The sequence below is a fragment of the Carassius auratus genome, unplaced genomic scaffold (assembly GCF_003368295.1).
Source record: "Carassius auratus strain Wakin unplaced genomic scaffold, ASM336829v1 scaf_tig00021399, whole genome shotgun sequence".
Taxonomy (NCBI): domain Eukaryota; kingdom Metazoa; phylum Chordata; class Actinopteri; order Cypriniformes; family Cyprinidae; genus Carassius; species Carassius auratus.
The window spans coordinates 131,732-155,730 of NW_020525105.1; the positions used below are offsets into that span (position 1 = coordinate 131,732).

The window sequence follows — 23,999 nt, forward strand, 5'->3', positions numbered from 1 at the left end:
ATAAATAGCACGTTGCTTTTTTTTAAAGATGAATTTCCCCCTTAATATGAAAGGAGTCGATTATAATTCAGCTTCGTTTTAACTTTTTTAAAATTTGTGGCAAAAATGAATGCGCAGTGTACAGGCATTCAGTCAGACGGAGTGTGTGTGTGTGTGTGGTGAGGGTTATGATACAGCAGGAAAAAACAAATTTGTTGACTTGACTTTTGCAACAGAAAGTTGTTGTAGCAGTCAGAGGATGTGTTGTAACACCTGCTCTTGTCTGCTTGCATTTCTGTCTGTCACTGTCTGTGTCCGTGTGATCTGATGCAATTTCCATTTATAGATGCCACTTGATATTGTGTTGATATTGTCAGGCTATATGCATCCCCTTTTTGCAGGCAACAGCACTGACACAATCTTACTACATTAAAAAATTAAAAATAAATGAAAAAATGTCATAATATATTGGCTTGTATCCTTGTTCAAGGAAAAGATTGTTGCTATACTGGAACGCGAGGTCACCCTGTCCATGCTCTTATGAAACCAGTGACACTTTAATTAGCAGCAGGTTCACTTCATTCTATAGAGCTGTGGTCTGCAACTTTTTCGGCATTATGTGCCATTTTAAATTTTCCTGGTTAACCACTGCCCCCCCCCCCCTCCCCTTTATGCATTCTTTATTTAAACAGTACAGACACATTTTAATATGATACATAAAAAAATAATAGGCCTATTCCATTAATCACTAATCACTAATAGTAATCACTCATCATTACTGAATTTTACTACATTATATTTCTCAGCAAGGAGGGGGGTAAAATTGCTGTTTTTTTTTTTAAAGTAAACTCAAATTCATTGTTTGTAGAGAAATACATTCGCAGACAATTTTCACGTCTCTCTTAAAATGACTATATTTGAGAGAGAAAAATTCGAGTAGTTTGCATCACTGGATATAGCTGTTGGTCATTTAGCATTTCAATAGTTATAAAAGTTAACTAATATTAAATGATCTCTCTCTTTAGAGCTAAACGGATGCTTCATGCTCTGCTTCTTTGAACAGTAAACCCCGCCTACTTTTATATGATTGGCCATCTCAGTCATTTTGACATTGGTGATCGATGTTAGACTGCTAAGTCAGAAGTGCCTAGCAGCGATCGCACACACATCAGTAGACTAGCGCAATTGTATAATATGACAAAAACATGCACTTGTCCTTCCTTTTTAAATGTAGCTAAACCGATGATGTACATGCATAATGGCATTTTAATGTTTAATAAAAATATTGAAACGTTTTAGAGCATGCATAATTTGATATACATTTTAAAAAGTCTTTCTAATCTTCTAATAGCTCTAATAACTTAAGTTTTCATGCACATTAGGGATAAAAGATCATTACAAACAAAATCTATTCTTAAAGAAGAAAAATAAGAGTTTATAAATTTCTCTGACAGCTTGGGGGACTTTTCCGGTGGTTTTTCACATGCATTCTGGAAATTTTTAGGGAGTGAGTGTGTCAGTGGATTGATTTTGACACTGGGACAGCTCTAGAAATCTTCACCTCCCTGGGCAGTGCACTTAATAGTGGACAAGGGAGCTGACTGAGACGCTCCCTGGCTACCCGCCTACTATATATTAGGAAACAGTGCTATTTCGTATGCGGCCACAGTTTATTAGCACATCTAAATCCTAGAATAAGGTCTTATTTGTAAACATAAGTAAAAACATTAATGTATACTTGCATTAAAGTAAGTTAATAATGTTCATGAGTGCATTAACTAATGTTAACAGATTCAATGTTAGTTCATGTAGGTAACAAATGAAATCTTATTGTAAGGTATTACCAGCTTTTTAAGTCATTGCATTTCTAGGTGTGATTAAGTTTATTTAATTTATTTAGTTTTTATTGTAAATTAACAACATTGTTATTCAGAGGTATGTGTAACATGGATTTAAAAAGTATCACCTTTTGTATTGTTCTTATGTTTTGTGCATTTTAGAATTAGTTTTCTTATATTAATTTTAAATGTCTTTTATATAGGTTTTTTTGTTCATTGTACAACTTTTCTTGTCGAGAAGATAGCCTTGCTGCTGAAATGGTGTTAAAAGAACAATATTAACACTTTGCACCTTGCAGTAAAATCCCATTAGTTTATGTTAGTTAACTAATATTACCCAACAATCAGTAATACATTTGTTAAAGTATTTTTTTTTTCTTTGTTCATGTTATTTAATAAACATACAAAACTTTCCACTGTCGGGTCACATAAGCTCAGGCCCATTAATAATACATTAGTGCATTTTGGAAATAACGTTTACTAACAATAATAAATGCTTTAGAAGTATTTGTCATTGTTAGATCATGTAACTAATATTATTAACTTATGTTAACAAATGGAGCCTTAGTATAAAGTGTTACCAAAATAATAAATAAATTAGCTTGTTGTTTTTTCTTTAAAAATATTTGGGCAGCATTATGCAAATATTTCAACATCGTGATGTAGAGATGTGGGGGTGTGTTTGAATGAGATGTTTTAGGGGGCGTGGCAGAGTCTTAACTTTGATAAAGAATATCTCTTTGGATTTGAGACTTTAGTCTTGTAACACTCCAAAGTGAAAGGAAAAATTGTAATTGCATCATATGACCAACCCCCCTTTAAAACTGGAATTTCGCATGACTATTAACATTTTGCATAGTATGTGAACACGCAGTGTAAATGTGCAGCGGATAAAGACGTCTTTAAAGAAACCTTTTCAGTAGCCGTGAACTGGGATGAAAGGCCTTAGGTGTGTTCACTGGCCCACAGACCCTTGGAAAGTGAAAAGCGATGAGCAAGCATGTGTGACATACCACACGAAACCTCTTCCCCCATAAACTGTTGGCACTATGTAAGCCTATGTGAGCCTGTTTTGATAGGAATCTGGGTCCGGGCCACAGAGGTGTCCTGTAGTTAACTTTCCTGTGTATTTGGAAGTATTTCTGCAGGAAACTCCTGTCTTGCATAAAAGCAATGTCACAGAGTCCACAAACACACTAATCCCATAACCTGAACCACGACCCATATGATAGGACAGAGCCTGTTACCACGTTCCTTCATGATTTTTAAAACACGTGTCATGAGTTCAGCTGATTTGAAATTAAAATCAGAGGGTGCAGCTAAGGGATGAGATTATGGGAAAAGGAATTGGAGTCAGCAGAGAGAGGAAAAGCAAAACAAGTCGTCTAGTCTCAGGCTGTACTCATTTGTGATGCTGCGAATGGAGATGAATGCTCTCAAACCATCAGCTGTCTGGATGCCTTCCTGCCCTCTGGCTCGAAAACCAAAGCAGTCATACAAGGAAGAATGTTAAAAACACCGTCTCCACGGCCAACTCACAGGATGATGTGTGATGGAGATGAATGATTCTTGCAGCTCAGAGAGTTTGAACTTTGAAAAAAATCACAACTGTTAATCTTGTGATCTTGCTTTATGATTTAAATTCAGCATGAAACCAAAATGACCAAGTTTACATGATTCATGCATATTTCTAGTCTTATTGTGAATGTTATTCAAATCTGCACTGAATAAAAAAATGTTGTAGCATTTACTTTTGAAACAATTTTCACTTACAATTTTGCATAGAATTGAAATGGCAAATAGCACTTTTTTTCACTGTTTTTCTTTCTAATTGCAGAACTTACAGCCAGAAAAAGGCCACACTGGAGAGAGATTACGCACAGGTGAGATTACGGTTTTTCTGTTTCTTGATGTTGGTGATGATGATGATGTCTGAGGGTTCGTGCGTGTTAAATCTTCTCACTAAAGTCTACTCTAAAGTGTTGATTACAGCCCTGTTGCTTTGATTCATATCACGCTGCAGCCGTGCAAACATTCAATGCTCTTTTGGGAACCATCAAAACAACAGCAAATCCATCGCATACCCTGGTTTATTGCAATAATAGGATCACTGGAAATCTGGTTCTTCTGGCATAATATTAAGGAACCTCTTGTTCGATAACCAGGCAGTACTGAAAAGCCACTGTCTTTTGCTTTTCAGAGAAGTAAGAATCTGTCAACAGATGATTGATTTCAGCGAATCATTGTAAACCTGCTTGAGTTGTGCAGACATTGTGCCAGAAGTCCAAGTGTTTCAAACTTCTGTCGCTTTTGAATATTGGAAAGTATGCAAAGATCTCATGCCAAGTTAAGCTTAGCATAGATAAAGTATGAATTCTGTATAAAAAAGAAAAAGATAATAATGAATGCACCCTTTGGTTGAATAGATCGATTCAGTGAGATTCTATCTTGTAGTTTGCAGTGGGTTTTATAGAAATGATTTCTGGTTTATCATTAGTTGGTGAATTATGACCAAGCATATTGTCTCGCTGATTAAGTATGTTTCGTGTGCTTGTTTGATTGCATGATATAGCAAAGGTTTGTAAACGTGCATCACATTGAGGCATGGCAAAGTTCATAGATTGGTTCACAGGTGATCAGTCCTTGAGTTTATTACCAGGTTTAAGGTCTCTTCATATTTCATAAGCACACTTTTTTGTATTTATCATGCATTTTAACATTAGGCATCATGCCGGCAGATTTTAGTGCTAAAATATAATTTTCTTTTTTATTATTGCCCTGGTAATATCTTGTCAAGAAGATATGTATTTAGCTATCTCCAGATACTGTTTGAAGTGCATTGCATTTGAAGCTGAAGCATTCAAATGCAAAAGAAAAAGAAATAGCATCTTAAGAAAATGTGTTTGCTCTTTGTCGACCTCTGGATGTCCTGTTATGTGAAGTTTACTCGATGTGGTCAACTAAAAGTCAAGTTTCCGACATTGTTCACATGTCGTTTTGGTGTTTTTAAAATGATTAAAGACCAACCATGTGCAAATTCATCAGTCAACACCATTCGAGTTAAAGTGGAGCGGGTCTGTGCTGCTTTGATTGAGTGGAGGCGGGGACTATTTTGCATATTCATGTATCCACATAAGGGTGTAGTTTTATTAAAGCCATTTTAAGGCAAAAAAAAAAATAATAATAATAATAATAATACTCAGGAAAAATGTCATTTTGGTTATGAAAACTTTAAAGGGATAGTTCATCCAAAAGTGAAAATTGTCTTTATATACTCATCCTCAAAAAAAAAAAGTTTCTTTCTTCTGTTGAACACAAAAGAATGTATTTTGAGATATGTTGTTGATATGTAACCAAACAGTTGACCGTAGCCATTGAATTCCATAGTATTTTTCCCATGCTATGGAAGTCAGTGACTAAATTTGGGTAAATGATGACAAAATTAACATTTTGGGTGAGCTATCCTTTTAAGGGATATAATTAGTGACTGCAGGGGACTTTTAATTGTAGCTTCTGAGATATAAATGAAACTTGTATTTGCAGCATTCTCAACAGAAGAAAACTGAGGGATGATGTCATGCATCTGCTTCAACAAAAGATGTGAAGGGAAGCATGCTGTCCCTGAGATTATATGCCACATTATTAACTGTTGGATTAGGAGCTCGTATTCTGTGTGCGTGGTTGTACGGTGGTCCCATGTAATGATTTTGGCACTATTTTAGCTTATTCGGTGTATGACAACACTTAAGGAGACAGTATTATAGTGCACAAGCTGATTCAACCTGTAAAGATCTCACTATATTGTTTATACTACGGTAGATGTGTTTGCATGGCTATTAAGTTCCAAATAAAAAGGCGGAAATAATCAAATGAGATGACATGGATTTCGGTTCTGTATTTAATTCACTGCATCATCTTACGCACATTATAATGCTGTAAACACAAACGCCACATGGTCTTAATGAAGACGTGCACGCACAAACGCACCAGATGTATGACACATGGATGAGTATTTGGGTTTTAGAACAAACAGTTTGGTGGATTTAAGTTATAATTAAATTGGAAGAGTTTTCTTTATTCCAAAACTGCCTTGTTTTGCTGAATCTTCTAGAATCTGATTATTTGTATGCATAGGCTATTTGTATGCATGTGCGATAAAGTTTATAGACCTTTGAACTTTGATCCAACTCTTGTGTTACTTAACTCTTTCATAATTGACTTTCATAACTGAGTTTCTCCATATGTTGTCAGATTTTTGAGTAGTTAATGATTTACAGGTGGGACGTTTGTGATGTTGTTAATATTTAACTCCTATTGTATGCCTCAATGTTTAATCGGTTTCTGTTTTACTGTATGGCACATTTCCATAATCCATAGGACATAATGATGAATCTCGAAAGCAGTTTTTAGTTGAATCTCAGTTTGCATACTTTCAAAGCTGTATTATATGCAAAATTGGGTTTAGTGTATCCTAAATCATAGTATATTAAAATAGCATGACTATTGTGCTCTAGTTTTCTGTGGATTTTTGAATATGCATAGCTTTTACATTTACATTTACATTTATTCCTTTAGCAGACGCTTTTATCCAAAGCGACTTACAGATGAAGACAGTGGAAGCAATCAAGCTTTTGAGCAAATATATCGAACAGAGACTTGTTACATACTCAGTAGTATGTGTGTGTATAGCAAATATTTAAGCAATTTTTCTAGCACTGAAAGATTACATCCTTTACATTAATTCATGGAAAATTTAGCTGATTGTTAAAGTTTATTGCAAAACAAAATATTTTTTTTTTGTGAATATATATATATGTTTTTTTGCAATAAACTTTTACAATCAGAAACTTTAAATCGTTTTGTCTCATTAAATTCGATGTCTCACAATGCTCTTTTTATTTGGGATACTTTTTCCTGACTAAAACCAAGTACACATTCTTATATTTTGGTATTTTTGTCTGATTTTCGAATACTTTTTTGCTTAAAATGTTTGTGGTGCTGTTATTTCTCCCTAGCTGGCTATAGCTTAAAACACTTTAAACAAATATAAAAAAAATTTAAAAAAAAAATCCTAATTGGACAATTAATAGGAAAAAAATACTCAGGAACCAGTGCTGCAAAAAAAAAAAAAAAAAAAAAAGCACTAATGCACTCTATTGTTGTTGTTGAGCAGAACACAGGTGAAGGGGCGGGGCTAAGATATCTGTTCTAAATTGTTCTAATGTTGCCATGGCAACAATGTCCATCATTTTCTACCAAAACAGGCCACAATCTAATGGTTCCCTTTGGCCGATTAGGAAGGATAGGCTAATTCCTATTTCTCTGAATGGACCAGTTTTCATCTGATTAATAAAATGACTGAAAGTGAGCTTGAGGTCCATCCATTCAGCTCCATGAAGTCTTTTATCCTTTATCGCACTTGGCATGCTGGCCTACTCACGGCCTACTCACACATGAACATGGTGCGCTGTGCAGCTGTCCACACAAATAAACATTGTTTTATTGCCTAGGCCTGACGAACAGAGGAACACTTGTTTTTTAAAGAAGAGGGGGAAAGAAAGGGGGTGTGGCTTTGAAGCTGGAGTCAGTCTATCCTGTGAGCCGAGCCAGCGCTTGGATCGACTCGACCGCCATCACCGCAGTGATGAGACATTCAGTATCAGCGCTGGGAGAGACCGAGACATCCACACTGTACACTAGAGAGACAGTGAGGACAGTGTGTGTGTGTGTGTGTTTTCTGGATCGCACCGTAACAGATGGAGAAACTCACTCTCTCTCCTCACCGTTCTCTGTCTTTCTCTTTCTGTTCTTCGGCTCTAATGAGTTGCCCATGTGCTGCTGGCTCCTGATGCGGAGAAAAGGCAGGATGACAGGATGAAGGGTGAGAGATTGGGAGAGGAGTGACACATCACATGGACGTACATCGCACAGCGCGCAGACGTACATTAGACACGCCTGACGCAGATCACATCTACAAACACCTGCACCTGACGTACAGCTGGCAGATATGATCCTCTTATCTATATCATACTGACTAGTTTTTTAATTAAGTATCTCTATTTCTTCTCAAACATAGGATAAGGGGAATGATACAATTTTTTTTTACTTTACACTGAAATATTTCTAGTTTTATATTTGTGTTTATTATTATTATTGTTAATAAATAACAACAATTATAATAATTTATTTTAATTATTGTATTTTTTCCCTTTTATTCTTTTTTTTTTACTTTACACTGAAATATTGCAATAATATTTTCTTATTCACCTTAAAATGTTTTATTTATTATAATTATTTCGTACTTTACATTGAAATATAATATTGATTATCTTGTTTACCTTTTTTTATTTAGGAGTAGTAATATACTAATAAGCGAACAACAGTATAATATAATAATAATAACTATTATTATTATATTTTTCTTAAATGCTTTATTTAAAACTGAAATATTACGGTACTAATATTTGATTTAATTTAATATTTTTAAATAGTAGTAGTAAGAAGAGAATAGTCCAATTCATTTATAATCTTAAACTTGTATAATGGATAAAGCTGATGGGTAATTGGTCAATTCTAACCAATAACCAAATAGCTATTTTTCTCCATTTCCCATTTTTTTTAGTCTCACAGTTGCACCATTTCTCGGTCTCACTCGTACATCTAGAGCTTTCCCACATATTTGGTTGCATTTTCACAACCTCTGCTGCCAATGTAATTAAATGGCTTCATTTGTGAGGACATCCAGTGGGAATGTGAAATGTGGCCCATTTCTGGCACATCCAGCAGAAGCAGACCATGCTTTTGAACCTTTGGCCGTCATTATATGTAGATCACAAGCCCCTCGTGTGAAGGCAGAACTCATAGCTAATTGTTGGTCACTTGTGGGTGGAAGGGTCATAAAGTACTAAACTTTAACATAACTTATCCCACACCATTTGTAACCACCTAGCAACATGCTATTAATTATCGCAACCAACTAACATGATGGCAATGAGTATTGCATGGCAAGATCCACTATAGACTTACTCATGCACCAACCACAAATCACTGAGGGTTGAAAAAGCTTCTTGAGTGGTTTAGGAAGATTATTTGCTTGTGCATGTGTAAATATTGAGGGTAAACACAGGATTATATTTGTGTCTGCATGCATTAGATCTCACACAGTTGGTTTGTCTGAGTGTGTGAGAGAGAAGAGAGATTGTGCACATGGACCTGTATGTTGACCTGACACTGTGAGATCTCCAACATCTCTGTGGAAAAACATGCCTCTAGTTCACTCCAAAAACCTACCTACCAGGGTCCAGCTAAAAATGAACATAAGTGGCAGAAAGCATTGACAACTTGTATTGCTTTCCCACAAATGATGATTTCAGGGACAGAGTAACAATTAATAAACTAATTTGCATGCAGTTCCTTGCACAATAATATGTAATGACTTCAAAATGCATTTTAACATAGTACATGATTTATAAACCAATGCATTTTGATGTTTCCGTCGCATAAACAACTTCATATAATGTGCTTCTGTGATGTGCTAAACTTGATATTAGCACATATAGTACACTTGCAATTATAGAGACCTTAAAGGGATAGTTCACCTAAAAACAAAAAAAAAGAGACCTACGCTTTTTATGATGGATGGATGCACTTTATTGGACTTCTTTTGGATTATTGAAAAATAACACCCATTCACTGCCATTATAAAGCCTGGAAGAAACCAGAACATTTATATATATATATATATATATATATATATATATATATATATATATATATATATATATATATATATATATATAAAATACTCTATATATTTTTATAAATATTATATATATTTATAAAAACTCCAATTGGATTCTTCTGAAAGGATTTGGCCAAAATAATTAATTATGCTTCCAATATTTTGGAACAGCTTTTTTATTAAGGAGCAAACCTATGTAATATAATACAGAAGCACAGCAAACCTAGAGCTTAAAAAAAAACTCACAATTATTATTATTTTTATTATATTTTTCCTAAAAACATCCATTTAGTTTTTAACAATTTACTTTTTATTTCACTTTTAAATCTGTAGTTATTTATTACTTTTTATCACTTTTTTTCCACTTTCATTTTAGTACTTCAAGTTGATATACTATTATGGTTTTTATTAATATTTTTAGTTTTTCTTTTTGTGTTTTAATTTCAAGTAATTTTAATGTGTTTTGTCATTTGTATAAGTTTTTTTTATATGTGTAGTTTTTGTTATAGCAAATTTTAGTGTTATTCATTTTAGCACTTCAAGCAAGACAAAAAAAACTGCAAAATACAAACTATTATAGTTTTATTCATGTTTTTTAAATATTTTTTATTTTAATTTAAAATAATTTTCTGTTTTGTAATTTTTATTAGTTATTTTAAATATCTGTTTATTTGTTATAAATTTTGTCAGTTTTAGTTATTTTAGTTCTTAAACTATACAAAAATGGCATAAATGAAACAAACAGAGAGCTAGTCACATTCTCTCTCTTCCCACCATCTCTCTTTTCCCCATGGACACATTGGGCTGTAATTAAAGGTTTAAATATTTCCCTCTTTTCACTTTAATCTGGGTATTCTCAGCAGCATTGTGACACTCATCTGTCAGATGTAATTATCTTGCCAATAATCAGTTGTGCATGTCAGCGACACTCATCAAGCCCGTCAGATGTGGCTTTATCTGCATGTTCTGCTAACCGCGGTGAGATCACAGTAAACCAGCCTCAGTCGTTCAGAAAAGCATCTTCGCGAGCAGCGCTGGAATGCACAGTCTTTTCCATCCTTCTCTCCAGCTGAGACACAATCAGCCTGACGTCCGCAGTGCAGCTCTCCCCCCTTCACACGCGCTCCTCCAATCCCCCTCGCTCTCGTGCTCCCCTTCCTGGGAAAGTCTCCGGGAAAGGTCTTGCATTTGCATAATCGTCTTTAGTGCCATTGTGGGCGGGCTCTCGGGGAGAGCGGCAGCCGTCACTGGTCGGCTCGACCACCTGTCCAGAACAAATCAAGCGGCTCTTTGTGCAGCGGCCGGACCCCTCCCTGCTCGCGCTCACATCCACATGCTAATGAATAAATTGATTCAATATGACTTAGATGGACAAAAGAGAGCCATTAGTCTGTTAATGAGAGCCCGAAGGATTTATTTGTTTGAGAATAATGATAAATTGCAATATATCCATCTGTTTTCATTTGTTTAACTGCAAGTACATAACTGTTAGTCTCAATGATCACATTGTTAAACTTGACACTCGAAAACAGATCTTGTATCTGCATAGCCATAACTCACTGCAATTATTGTTACATTTATTGAATTATTTTGACGTCAATTAATAACGTTATTAATATGACGTCGTTTATAATCACTAAAGCTGCATTTATTTGATGAAAAATACAGTAAAAACAATTAAGTATTATGACAATTTATTTGTTTTCTGTTTACAAATATATTTTGAATATATTTGTATGTATTTATCTTAAATGTATTTAAAATGTTCATTTATTCCTGTGATCAATTGACAGCTGTATTTTCAGCATCATTCCTCCAGTCTTCAGTGTCACATGATCTTCAGAAATCAGAATAATATGATGATTTACTGCTCGAGAAACATTTCTGATTATTATCAATGTTGAAAACCGTTGTGCTGAACAATATCCAAACTGATAAATGTTTTCTTTTTCAGGATTCTTAAAAAAAAGAAAATTAAAATGCCCAGAATTTATTTTATATATTTTAAATGCAAATCATTTGTTACATTATCGATTCAGACATCAATGGTAGTGACATTTTGATACTTTTTGTGATGATGTAAATGAAACTCTCAATAACTTCCCCCCAAAAAAATATTCCACTCAGAAGAGAAATAATTTGAAAATGACTTTCTTTAGTAAAGAATATTGGTACTTAACTGTTCAAAACTTTCTGCAATGATGCTAGGGTTAGGGTTAGGGTTAGGGTTAGGTCTGCTGTATCTGTGTGTTCACACCGCCGGCGTCGAGAGCGTCAAAGTGGCCAAAAGTCATTCATTTTCAGTGTAAGCCGGCATCGAGCAGCGGCGAGGAGAGTTGAAATCAAGGCTTTATGGTAATTAGCTATGATGCTGTTGGGCAGCAACCAATCGGAACGCAGAAGTCCACCGCTTGAGAGGATTTCAGAGCTCTGACCACATTAGTTCCCAAGCACTATGGAGGACAGGTTAATTATTGCCGTTTCGCGTTTGCAATAATCTATGATGTGTCCCTGAGGGACATAAAAAATCAATTAAAAGTGATACGCGGACCAAGGTGTCTGAGATTGTTCATTTTCCTGGTGAGTTGCTGATGTGCAGTAACGTTATAGGAATTATAATCTAATGATATAATAAATAATTGTACTGTAGTCCCAGTTTACTTTTAAACAAATTTCCCTGATTATACTTACATTAAGTAATGTTTATACTTGATTATATTTACTTAAGTAGCATTTTCAATGCAAGACTTTTGCTTGCATCGGAGTATTTTTACAGTGCTTTATACATTATTAGGTAAAGGATCTTAATAAATCGTCCACAACAATATTTAATTAGGTTAACTTGAAACGTTACCCTCCTTGTGATTAGTCTGCACGTGATCAACAAGCTTGTTTGCTTTGCAAAGGTTTGGGGTCAAAGGTTTGGGGTCAGTGATGTGATACATACATGTATTCGTTTTTTTTTTTAAATAATGAATACTTATATTTAAGTTGATCAAAAGTGACCATAAAGAAATTATTTTACAACTTATTTCTCATCTGAGAGCAAAAAAGAAAAAAACTTTTTATATAAGCCACTACTCTAAATGTTTTTATTTGATAGATATTAATAATTTTTTAGTAATGATGCATTCATTGATTGATCAAAAGTGATGGAAAAAAGACATTTGTAATGTTACAAAAGCTTTCTATTTCTAATAAATGCTGTTCTTTTGATCATTTTATTTATTACACAATCCTGAGAAATAAAATATATATTCAGGTTTCCACAAAAATATGAAGCAGCACAACGGTTTTCTACATTGATGATAATCAGAAATGTATCTTGAGCAGCAAAATCAGCATATTTTAATGATTTCTGAAGACCATGTGAAACTGAAGACTGGAGGAATGATGCTGAAAATACAGCTGTGCATCACAGAAATAAATTACAAGATGAATCTATTTGAACTTTTTCACAAAATGACTGTTTTTACTGTATTTTAATGAACTAAATGCAGCTTTGTTGAGCAGAGGAGATTCGGCCCTAATTACTTCTCAAGGGAAGCAAGGGATCTTGTTAAAATTCTGTCCTCTAGCATGAAGGATGTTTTATTTATTTTATTAATGCTCGGCTTTAGCACAGAGGATTATAGGAATGCATTATTAAAGGCACATTAGCAAAAACAGAATCTTTAATTCAATGACTTCATGGGAAGAGAAGTTTGTGAAATGTGATTCTGATGTGGACTTTGTATGATCATGAAATGCATCAGTGGGTTTCTCCGTCTCAGGTACACGCATCTCGTGAGTCTGCTTCCATCAGCATCGACCCAGTCGACTGCAGCTGAACGCCAGAGAGGAGATGATGTCATGGTTTGGGGTGAAGCCCGTCTCCTCCTCATGGCATCATCAATCACGCTTCAGGGTGGTTCTGACACAACTAGAGGAAAGTGACTGGAGACTGATAATGTGAGATGGATAGACAGACAGACAGACCTCCAGTAGAGTGTGAGAACAGTGTGTTGTGATGCCCAGCTGACTCCGTGTGTTTGTCTGTCTGAGCTGATAATAGCTGATAATAGCCCTTTTAGAAAGTCCTGAAAACACATTAAGCTCCAGCACAGTGAGTCAGATGCTCTTCCAGGTACTGAGACGGAGCCAAGTCATCATTGGTAGGACGGACCCTCTGGAGGTCACAGGGGACATCCTATTTCATTACATGTCACTAAATTTAATGTGGAAACTGATTTGTTTGGCTGTTTTACTCGTTGGTCAGACAGCCTCTATTCTGCAGGTGTTACTCGCTGTATCGCATCAAAGTATCACATCAAAGTTGTGCATATGATGAGAATGATGGCCTGACCCATGCTCCATGCTGTTTTCTGCCAAAATTAAATCTCAATGCTTTAACTTTTGAAAATGAAGAAATTAACAGCCATAAAAATTAGACTTGTAATTTTACAGTTGTAAATTTTTATATATTATTCTTAAATACTTTACAGAGATAAGTTACAATTGTAATAACTTTTTACATTTTTGCTGTAATAATCAAAAAAATAACAAACAACAATAATTAAAAAAAAAATCTGTTTATTTATGTTACTGTCAAAAATAAATTACTGTTAAATATTTTTTACTGTCAAATATTACAATAGCAATAGTAATATGTTTTCAAGATTAACATTTTTGTTGAAAGACGAAGAAAAATAAAATTATACTACTACCAATAATAGTAATTGTTGTAATTATTATTATTATTATTATTATTACAATATATAATGATATAATATACAATATTATAACTATTATTATTTTATAATTATTCAAGTCATATTGATATATAATAATTATTTGTTTGTTTGTCTTTGGACAAATTTTGTAAATCTGGAGTTTATTTATTATATTTATTTTTCAAATGCTCAAATCATTTTCAGATTACATTGTTTTTTTCCTAAATTTTGAAGCCCGACCTGAATGCCGTACTATTTCTGTGCATACTTTTGTGTTAATGTCAAGTTTAAGACTTTGATTTCCTTCTGAAAAATGGCAAAAAAGACAGGACAGTGAATTTTTTTTAAACTTCTAACTTGCGCTGTGTGTTGAATGTTCAAGACACTGCAAAAGAGTCGTCTAACTCAGATGTACATAGAAGGACAATTGAAAACCACTGCAGTGGAATGCAAAAAGTCATTGTGTGTGAACAGCCCCTAACATTACAGATGCTTACAGTAGGTGACAGAAGTCTGTGCATTCCAGACGCAGAATTAAAATGCAGTGTGTTAAGCTAGTGTTTAGTTGAAGTGTGTGAATCGGGATTGAATCTATGTCTGTTTTAGGAGACACATATGTTAGCACTGATGTTGAGGTGCAGGTTGAAAGATGGGCGGGAAAGGGGCTGTTGCCATAGAAATGTGAGGGGTCAGATTCGGGGGGCATGTTGTTTTGTTTTTGTTTTCTGGAGCAGGTCATTCCAAGGCCAGATGTCTCCCCTTACTCCTTCCATAGGAATTTTCATCACGTAGCGCAACGCAACACATGCTTTCATCCCACCCGCTGTGTCTTACTGTATTAATCAGGATGATGAAGCGTAAAAATGGCCACGATCGATTCTCACACTCCTTTGTGAGCGGTGCTGGCACACGTTAATAGTGTTTTAATGCACCATGTCTCCGTTAAAACACTGATAATGTGGCAGCACCGGTCCCAAGGACAGATCACTTCCAAGAGGCTATGTGTGATGTTTAGATGTGTGAGCTCGCTGGAGGCGAGTGTTAATCTGAGTTTGCGCAGGGGGATTCGACATCTGTGCCAAATCCAAGCGCAGTCTGTGTTTCTGCCAGAATCCAGTGTTGTTTTGGGGTCTGTTTGGACACACACTAGAGCGATGAGTCTGGGGTCTGTATATCTCAGAGGAGTCATTAAATCGTGGACCAAGAGGTCAGAGGTCACAGGGTGAAAGGTTTGGTCCGTGTTGCACTGGGTGTCTGGACAGACAAGCGTTGTACGGATGAGATGAATTAGTGTCTACGCCTTTCTGAACCTTTTTGCATCTTCTGCACTAACAGCACAACTGTTTTCAACATTGATGATAATCTGAAATGTTTCTCAAGCAGCAAATCAGTATATTTTCATGATTTCTGAAGATCATGTGACACTGAAGACTGGAGTTACGATGCTGAAAATTCAGATTTGATCACAGGAATAAATTATATTTTTAATATGTATTCCAAAAGAAAGCATTTAATTTAAATTGCAATAATATTTCACAATTTTGCAAATCAATGCAAGCTTAGTGAACACGAGGCTTCTTTCTTTCAAAAACTGTAGTGTAAATGGTTGTTTTTGTTTAATTGATTATTTTAATAATTTCTTCACTCTTCATTTGTAAAGATCGTGAATAGCATAATGTCATATTGTTGAATTGAATTATCTGCACATCTATGTGACCCCCCATTGCTTACTCAAAACTAGGGCTGCATGATTATTCGCCTGATATTGCGTAGCTTGTCAGCGAATCACGGCTCTGTGTAGAAAGTGCCTCTCCATTTGAAAGCAGGTGATGGATATTTAGTACTAGTCACAGAACCAGCTTTACTAAAGAGACGTGCATGACAATCGCGTGAGATTAATTGTGCAGTCCTGCTCAAAACTATACGTTTTCATCTGGACTTTCACTGTTCACCTTTATCCTGGTTCTCACCGAGGAGAGTTTGACCACACGCATGATCCCTCCGTATCATCAGCACAAGAGAGCAACAGAGAAAGCTGGAGAAAAGGGTTTTCTTGAGGAACATGAGACAAACATGCAGCATATGGCATGCGTTGAGCCCCGGGGTAAAAATGAGCATCTAACCCGAAGCGTTTCCCTTTCAGCAGAACCATGAAGCATATGTAGTGCATGAGAGGAGAGTTTGGATGTCAGGACCCCGTCCCATTAGAAGAGCTTTGGAGGGATCGATTCAAACCTCGACATGCTCACACCTCTTATGTTTTATGATGTTTTTTTCAGTTTTAGTTGTTTTAGTACACCAAGATATACTGAATGAAACTTGGCAACTAGCTGAAAAAAAACTATATTATACTTCATCTCAGTTCAAAATTATTTTATTTCAAGTAAATAAAGTTATTTTTTATGTTCTTTGTTTTTATGATGTATGGAGATGTTTTCAGTTGTATGATATCTTTTATTATGTTTTATTACATTTTAGACACTTTTTTGCATTCCACATATATTATAAGATTATATATTTCAATATTTAACAATTGTGTTTATACTAGTATTAGTATTTATTTTTTAATTAAAATTCTGATTTAAATAAAAAATAATTGTATTACTTAAAAGTATGGTATTCCATTGACAATCAATAAATATGTAATTTTAAATACAAAAGTATCGATTTAAACAAACAACTATTTTTTATTTACATTTACTTCCATTTAATTATGCTGATTTAAATAAAAAACGTTAATGCTTAGTAGTATTTAAAGTAAGTGTCGTTTTAAATACAGTACTGGCATAAATTGGGATAAATAAAATGCAGTAAAATAAATATTATCAATATGCACAAATATCTATGTATAAATTGAATCTAAATAATAAAATGTCTTTATTTTAATTACTGTAATGCACTACTATTTAAATATTTAAATATCCTTTTTTATTTCTGGTATAAAGCAATACATTATTTTTCATTACACTAATGCGAATCTAATGAGGATCATCATTTAATGACAATTAACAAAACAAAACTTAAAACTGCACATCTGGAAGTATTACAGTAATTAGCATTTAAGGGTGAAATTGTGCTGAAAACAGTCATGGAAATAATTACATGCAAAAAGTTATTCTATTTCTTTATGCAGAGCTTATTTTCTTTTTCTTTTTTTCAGGGTGAAATGATTGAGTGTATTCATTGTAAACTCTTTTCCAGCGTTGTATAATATATGTGTGCTCTAGAGAGCTGTTGTTACTGACTCTTGTTAAGGTATGAAGGCCGTGGAGCGTTTGGACGGCATCCTAGTTGCATAAAAAGCACTGTATTGTCCAAACTTGTTCGCTGTTTAAAATAAACGGTGCTGTACTTTATACAATCCCAGAAGTCTGTCCAATCGTTTAGAGTCAGTCAATCTTTACACAGCACATAAATCATTAGCTTTCACAGCTTTCAGCCGGGTGCCAAGCTGCGGTCCCTCCGGACAGTGCCACCCCAGAACCAGCCAAAAGCCTGTTCACCCCTCAATCCAGAACCATGGAGAACGAGGGCACGAAAAAAACCCCTCTTTTACTAAAAGATGCACCTAGACGATGCCCGAAAGGCTCAGAGGATGAAGTAGCCACTTTAGGTGTTTTAACGGCGCTGAAAGGCAGTGCAGTGCCCTCTCAATGCCCCTTTTGTGCCCCTGTAAGAGGACAGGCCAGGAAACTGACCTTACAATAGAGGGATGCACAAAGAACAGCTTGTGCGGACTGAAGCCTGAAACACAAACACACACACACACACACAGAGAGAGAGAGACTCCCTCGTGTGATTATTATTTAGTCCGTTTTGTGATTTTGAAGTTTCTGTTTCCTCTCCTTGTGATGTCATGCTTGGATTATGACTCTTTTCTCTACGTGGGTGTTTATTTAACACTTATTGTAGCTGTAACACTTCTTTTTGTTCCCCATGTTTCTCTTTATATAAGTATTATTTAAATTGTTGTATATATATAGGTTATAGTTTTTATTAATATCATGAATTTGCTTCTATTTTCAGGTTTTATTCAGGTTTAACTTTAGTTTAAATTTTAGTCAGCTTTTTCTATATATATATATATATATATATATATTCTCATTTCCGGCAGATTTTCACTGCTTTCTCATGCTGTTTGTGATCTTATCGTTGTGGCATTTTGTGTTTGATGACAGTTGCACTGGTTGTTAATTTAGCTCTTGATGACAAGAACGACAGAGCAGGAAGGAGACGTTTATCTCTCCGTCTTTCTCACTTTTTCGTTCTCTCACTCTGTTTCGTCTGCTGCGGATATCCTGCTTTTGGGCTGGCCGCTCCAACCTCTGCCTGCTGACAGGAAGTGACTGTGTGCCCAGTGGTAGGAGCTTCCTGTTACGACTGGCCTGTTTGCTACCACACCTATGACCAATAATGGTCTTTTTGACACAGCAGCCGTATTCGTGAAGAGTGAGAAACATGAGTGCTGCTGTTGCTCGTACTTAGACATGAGGCGTTCGATGAAACCACAGGCACTGGTGCAGTTTGTTCAAAGTGATCACACTTTCGATTTGTAGCTGGTGAATTTCTAGTATGTTTTGTTTAATTTTGTAGTCCCATTTATTTATATAGTGCTTTATGTAATACAGACTGGTTTAAAGCTGATTCACGTTGTTAAAACATCAAAATAGGTCAGTTATTAAATTAAATTTATTTTAATTAAAAAACAGCTTTATCTAAGATATGGTGTCAATATTCCACTAATTTAAAGGGATAGTTCACCCAATCATAATTATGTCTCATGTCGTTCCAAACCAGTAAGACCTCCGTTTATCTTTGGAACACAGTTCCAACACGAGTCAAGAACCGTTTCATCAGACGTGTCTGATTCGAGAACCGAGGAGCTGATGATACTGCGCATGTGTGATTCAGTGTGAAGCAGACCGACACACAGAGCGTCTGAACCGAACTGATTCTTTTGGTGATTGATTCTGAACTGATTCTGTGCTAGTGTTATGAGCCCAGTAACCAGGGCTCAAAAGAACCGGTGAACCGTTTTCTTCAACTGGTTTATTGAAGCGAACTGTCCGAAATAACTGGTGATCCGAAAACTGATGCAACCGGTTCTTGACTCGTGAACGAGTCATTATCTGGCTCGGCTCGGTGTTCATCTTCAGTTCTCTGTTCACATCAGTTCAGTCAGTGTACTGTTTTAGTACATGAATTACTCCGGGATATTGGTTTGTTTTAACTCAGAGGGAGTGTCATTAAAACATTAAACAACATTAAAAAAGTTCACAGCTTAAGTCATTTGTGGATTAATGCGTATTGGAGACACGAGCCGGTTAAAACGATTCAGTTCGATTTGGTGAACTGGTTCAAAAAGATCCGGTTACATTGAGTGATTCGTTCGCAAACTGGATATCACAAACTGCTTTGTTTTGAACTGAAATCTAAAATATCTTAAACTGTGTTTCAAAGATAAACGGAGGTCTTACGGTTTTGGAACGACATGAGGGTGAGTTATTAATAACATAATTATGATTTTTGGGTGAACTATCCCTTTAAGTTTAACAAAAATTGTAAAAAATAAATGAATAAAATCTTTCTGCTTCCATTTCATCTGTTTGAGGGTCAGTTTTTGTAAATAAATTGATATTTTTATTCATCAAGGATGCATTCAATAGATCAAAAGTGTCTGTAAAGACACATAAATGTTACGAATGGTTTCTCTTTCAAATAAACACTCTTCATTAGAACTTTTTATTCATCAAAGAATCCTGAAAAAAATAAAATAAATCACAATTTCCACAAAAAATTGCATAACTGTTTCCAACATTGATAATAATCAGAAATGTTTTTGAGCAGCAAATCATCATATTCTGATTCCTGAAGATGATGAGATACTGAAGACTGTAGGGATTATGCTGAAAATACAGCAGTGAATCACAGAAATAAACTACATTTTAAAAACTATACGAATAGAAAACACGTATTTTAAATTCTAATAATATTTCTTTTTTTTTCTTTTTTTTATGAAGCCTTTCTAGGGATTTCTTACCAACCCCAAACTTTATAAGGGTAGTGAACTTGCTGTTGTAGTCATTTCTATAAATAACACAGATCTTAGAGTGTCGAAGTCTACTGTAATGACACACATTTGCGCTTCCTCTCCTCTTTATGTGTCATCTACTAAAATACATACTGAATGCAGTGCACACACCCATATACCACAAACCAGGCTTAACACAGTAATCTCTATACATTGTATTTTACTGCGCTGTATAACCTCTGTACTTCATATATTGTCTTGCATTTAGGCCAGTTCCCATTTTATCTAACATTTAGCCTGTAATGATAAGAGAGAAGAGATAAATTGCAGCTTCAGATGCTAGTCTAGACGACCTTTAATTAGTGTCCTCAAATGTGATTAGTTGGTTGCTCTCAGCAGGTCAGATGAGGACGTCTCAGAGAGAGTAAAGACTGAAGAAGGCATTAAAAGAGTAATGTCACGGCAGAATGAGCCTGAAACTGCTGATGCTTTACTAAAATCACATCTTTAAATGCATCCACTTTAAAGAGCTGCATCTATGAATGACTTTGATCATCGCATTTTAAATAGTTTCTGATTCTTGTTTGTTTTTCATTATAGAATAGTTCTAGTATTTGTCTAGCTGTGCTCTGCTTTTTATTGCAAGAGAGACTTTGCATAAATGGTCAGCTAGTAATAAAGCCAGCCTAATTCAGAGATCTTTAAGGGCTAGTTTTTGACACAAGTTACTCACTACTGCATTTTGAATTTACACAGCTGTGCTTTAATGGATTTTATGTTTGTTACAGTTGAAGTATGTACCGTATTTTTCGGACTATAAGTCGCACCTGAGTATAAGTCGCATCAGTCCAAAAATACATCATGATGAGGGAAAAAACATATATAAGTCGCACTGGACTATAAGTCGCATTTATTTAGAACCAAGAGAAAACATTACCGTCTACATCCATGAGAGGGCGCTCTATGTTTTCAGTGTAAACTACAGGAGCACTGAGGAGCATAGAGCGCCCTCTGGTGGCTGTAGACGGTAATGTTTTCTCTTGATTCATTTCTCTTGGTTCATGTCAAATTAATTTTGATAAATAATTCGCACCTGACTATAAGTCGCAGGACCAGCCAAACTATGAAAAAAAAGTGCGACTTATAGTCTGGAAAATACGGTACTTTCTCATATCTCAGTTAAAGTGTAGACACTACTAAAAGTAGAGAAATAAAACAAAAATAACTCTATGGCTGTGTTTTTTGCTGAAATACAAGCTGGATGTTTGAAAATAAAGAAATGAAAACAATTATAAGCACTGAAATTTTACAGTGAAATATTGCAATTTTTTTCATTTATCCTATTTTGTTAATATTTGTTATTATTATTATTGTATGGTCATATTTATTATTATGTGTAATTTTTTTGTCCCAATTTGCAGTCCTAAAAGCAAGCACAGCAAACCTGGGAAAAAAAGGCATTTTAAATCATAATTGCAGTTTTAACTATTTTTGCATTTCTATTTGCAAAGTCACAAGAGTCACATAATTGACATATTTCATGCTTGCATGTTTCTGAGATGATATTGCATGGTTATGTGAAATCAGAAAAAACAGACAGCATGCAATGCAATGCAATGACCTCAGTGCATCTTCCCGGGATCCCTCATGACTGAATGGACCACACTTTATCAGAGCAGTGGTCCGCCTTATCTAGACCGCACAGGAAGACTGTTCCGGTTGCCATGACGACCGCTCCACCAGGTGTTTATGGAGATGAAGTGCTGTGTTTGCCTGTAATTACCCGAGCTTGACTGCAGAAGTCTTGAATTGACTTCTATGCTTCAGGAGACGTGGCACACGCCTGTAGACTCTAGAAGCAACAATCAGCCGAGTCTGAACGCCTCCCTGGACAAAATGCATTATAGAGTGTATGCATTATGTGTGGTGAGAAAGAGAGATTCATGCTTGCTTGCTTCTCATGCACCAGGTTTGACCCTTTAACTGTGTCATTAGCTAGCGTTCCTGTCAGGTTTGAGACATTCAGGCCTGATTCGACAGGACAGTTCTGAATCTTTCACTCGTTTTGTAATATTTGGCCGTTTGCATCTTTAGACGGGCTCCTTCTTCTTCATGTTCATATCAGTGTCTCCTGTTTCTTCATGTGAAGTTCTTGTGTTTAAGGAACAGCAGTCGTGTTGTCGATGTTGTGTCAGTCTCTCTGGTGCCGTTCTCACCAGTCTTCGAGACAGAATGTCCACTTCCCCTTTTCTTCCCCTTCGTTTCTATTTTGTTGTGTGTTGTGGTTGTGTTTCTAGGTGTTTTTAAAAGTTTTTAGGATGTGTGTATATAAGAAAAAGGATGTTTCATATATATTCCACTGTTATTAAAGTAATTTGAAAAAAAAACAAGATCAATGAAGATGTTTAGTGCACAGCTAGTATATAAATGCATGGTTTTTTTTTTTGTTTTTTTTTTGGCTGTTGATGATGTTTAGTATACAGCTATACAACTATGTATTTTCTAAAATGATTTTATTTATTTCTTGGTTAATACATTTATTCATTTACAGATTGTTTTAATGTGTTTTTTGAACTTTGAAAATATTCTGTCATTATATTTATATATATATTTTTTTATGTATTTGCTAAAAGGGTTTTATTTTATTTATAAGAGAAAAAAAAAAAAAAAAAAAAATATATATATATATATATATATATATATATATATATATATATATATATATATATATATATATATATATATTTTTTTTTTTTTTTTTTTACTTTTTAAGATGTTACTCATGTATGTATTTGCTAAACGATTTGTTTATTTGCTTATTTATTTAATATGTATGGAATATAATGAAAACTGAGCCCTGAATCAGCTGATCAGAGGACATAATCAAATGAACACAATGCAGTACAATATTTCATAATTTTTAAATGTTTATTGATGTTCACCCATGTAAACAGTTATAATGAACAACACTGTTCTATTTAGCATTTATCTTCATATATTTTACTAAAATCTATGAAAATGTTGTGAAGAAACTGTTGAACTAATTATCCGTTGAAACATTTTAAAGTAGTAAAATCACAGAAATAATTTGTTGTGTTTTTAAAGGATTGGAAAACTAATCCAAATACAGAAAAATAACATGCAATCATTGTGATTTTCAGTGTTGCGTAAATTGTTAATATTTAATATTTCGCTCCCTGCCCTAGTGCACACGAAGACATTTTTGTTTGCTTTTCTCTTTGACCTTTTTAATTCGGTCTTGTTGGCCTTAAGTATGAGTGAGTGTCCAGCGGTGATGTGAGTGTTAGAAAAACACGTCCAGTGATTATTCTAATACGCAGAGGGAGTCATGCAGAGGAAGGAAAATAAAAGACGTCAGCCCAGCTGATCTGTAGCGTCCTGTTGAGGGACTGAAAGAGGCCAGTCTCTGCCACAACGCCGCCCTCAGACCGAGAGAACGACTCCTTTCTTCTGCTTCATTCCCTGCTGCTTACACAAACACATGCCATTCTCTCATCCCCACACACACTGAAGATGCTGTGCTCACTGCCAGCCACTTTTGGTATCTGGGAATCGGGCAGGTGGGGATGGGACGCCTCACGTAGAGGCGCATCTCTCTCCTCCATTTACAATATGGTGGAATAGAGAACATGTTATGAAGTGAGGCCGACTTGTTTGTTTCACAGAAAGTCAGGCGG

General features: G+C 35.1%; 1 protein-coding gene across 1 annotated transcript in view; it reads left to right on the forward strand.

Annotated features, from left to right (window-relative positions):
* The window catches only part of LOC113076895 (F-BAR and double SH3 domains protein 2-like), a 60,776-nt gene that overhangs the window by 15,885 nt on the left and 20,892 nt on the right, over positions 1-23,999 (forward strand). The window contains exon 3 of the mRNA XM_026249509.1: positions 3,655-3,700. Coding sequence (XP_026105294.1) covers positions 3,655-3,700 — 46 coding nt within the window. The remainder of the gene's footprint in view (positions 1-3,654; positions 3,701-23,999) is intronic.